We start from the raw sequence: 2,088 nt of genomic DNA, 5'->3' as shown, positions 1-2,088 counted from the left end.
AAAGATTCCTTTTTTTTTTTTTTTTTTTAACCAGGAGGCAGATAGAGGGAGAGGGACGCGGCAGGTACTATCTGCTTCTTCACAGGGTGTGAAGACCCTTTGGGATGGAGAGTCCAGAGATTCCTTTGAGAGATGGAGAAATACAGGCTGAGCAAGGGTAGGGGGATTATACCGAGACCATAGGGAGCCCTGCAGAGGCAGGACTTGGCCTGATCTCTGGACTCCCGGGCCTGGACTCTTCCTCAGCGTCCTGCCGAACTCTCCCCTCTGGAAGGAAGCTGGCCTTACCTAGAGCCTTCCTGGTCTGCTTTTGCCAGAGCCCTTGAGACAGGCTGAGGACTGGTTGCCATAGAGATGGTGGGCTGGGCAGTTCCAAGGTTGGCAGATGGGGGTGGGGGATGGGGCAAGAAACCAATATGCTAAACGCCCACCAACAGTTGGTCAGGACTTCTTCCGGGAGACCTGGGCATGACACACAGCAGCAGGCTCCGGGGACCGCCACAGGTCTGCTCAAGCTTCTCTCAAGCACCCCTTACGCTAAGCAGGTGAGAGGGGGCCCCGCGGGGGGACTGCCAACCGCCCAGAGGCAGGCTGGCTCTCTGGGGTGGGAGGTCAAGGTTGAGGGAGGCCACAAGATTGGAGCCAAGGCCCAGGAGAGAGTCAGGGAGGTCCGAGACGGGCAGGGACGTGGGGTGAAGGGGAGGATGATGCCTAGTTATGACTCCCAGGTTTCTGATGGGGCAGTTTTGGCAAATTGGGAGGATTTGGGTTTCAGGAAAAATGATGAGCTTTTCCCTCCTTGGCTTTGCAAGGCCAGAGCCCTCTGGGGCACTGAGAAGAGCTGTCCAGGGCCCAGAGGCAGCCCAGAGCAAAGGGGGCAAATCTGGGCTCTAGGACAGTCCACACGTTAGCTCCTGGCCCTGCTTCCCGGCTGTGTGACTTTAGTCAAGGGACTTCACCTCTCTGAGCCTCAGTGTTCTCATCTGCATGATGTGGGTGAGAGTGAGCAGGGACCTCATAGCATCCTTGTGTGTGTGTGTGTGCTTGTGTGTGTGTGCGTGCGGGCCTGTGTGACTTCAATGGCTCAGTCAAGCCTGACTCTCTGAGGCCCCATGGACCGTAGCCTGCCAGGCTCCTCTGTCTGTGGAATTTTCCAGGCAATCATACTGGAGCGGGTTGGCATTTCCTTCTCCAGGGCATCTTCCCGACCCAGGGATCAAACCCACACATCTTGCGTTTCCTGCATTGGCAGGTAGATTCTTGATGACTAGAGCCCCCTGGGAAGCCCCATAGGGTCCTTGGGAAGGAAGGTTAAGTGAGTTAATGCAAGAAAGTCCTGGGCATGCAGCAGGTGCTCAGTGAATAGCACTGTTGCTTTTTAAGATTTATTTACTTATTTTTGGCTGCTCTGGGTCTTTGTTGCTGCAGGTGGACTTTCTCTAGTTACAGTGAGCAGGGGCTGCTCTTCCTTGTGGAGCTCGGGCTTCTTATCACAGAGGCTTCTCTGGTTGCGCAGCACAGGCTCCAGGTGTTCAAGCACCAGTAGTTGCGCCGTGCGGGCTCAGACGTTGCGGCTCATGGGCTCCAGAGCGCAGGCTCCTTAGTTGTGGCCCACAGGTACAGTGGCTCTGCAGCACGTGGGATGTTCCCGGATCAGGGCTCAAAGCCGGGTTCCCTGCACTGGCAAGCGGACTCTTAACCGCTAGACTGCCAGGGAAACCCACTGTTGCTATTTTAATATTAATAATTCAGGTCGTGATCTGTCAGTTCCCGTGATCTGTCAGTTCCCGGGGTAACAGCAGGGGTGCATAGGACTGTCCCCTGGGCGACTGGCTCAGAGCTAGGCCTCCTCTCCTACCTTCGCCCAGAGGAGTCTTGGGAGCGGTGATGGTGTTATCCATGCCCAGAAGCAGAGGTCTCGGAGCGCGGGGCAGACACCAAAGAAGGACCGGAGGCTCAGAGGCCGGAACAAGAAGGGGCAAAGCTCTTCGGAAGCTGAGGAGTAAGTGGCTGTGGAGGGCCGAGAGGGATGCAGGGGGCCAGGCCCCGCTGGGGGCCAGAGTTTGGGCCCCGGCCCCCGCCTCCCGC

The 2,088-nt window shown here is 57.1% G+C and overlaps 1 protein-coding gene across 1 annotated transcript in view; it reads left to right on the top strand.

Annotated features, from left to right (window-relative positions):
- Positions 1-53: 53 nt before the first annotated feature.
- TSGA10IP (testis specific, 10 interacting protein) overlaps positions 54-2,088 on the top strand; it is a 9,456-nt gene continuing 7,421 nt past the window's right edge. The window contains exons 1-2 of the mRNA XM_010837773.1: positions 54-545; positions 1,869-2,002. Coding sequence (XP_010836075.1) covers positions 399-545; positions 1,869-2,002 — 281 coding nt within the window. The 5' untranslated portion in view covers positions 54-398. The remainder of the gene's footprint in view (positions 546-1,868; positions 2,003-2,088) is intronic.

The sequence above is a fragment of the Bison bison genome, unplaced genomic scaffold, assembly GCF_000754665.1.
Source record: "Bison bison bison isolate TAMUID 2011002044 unplaced genomic scaffold, Bison_UMD1.0 scf7180017864080, whole genome shotgun sequence".
In the NCBI taxonomy this organism is placed as follows: Eukaryota; Metazoa; Chordata; class Mammalia; order Artiodactyla; family Bovidae; genus Bison; species Bison bison.
This window is presented reverse-complemented; position numbering and strand designations above follow the sequence as displayed.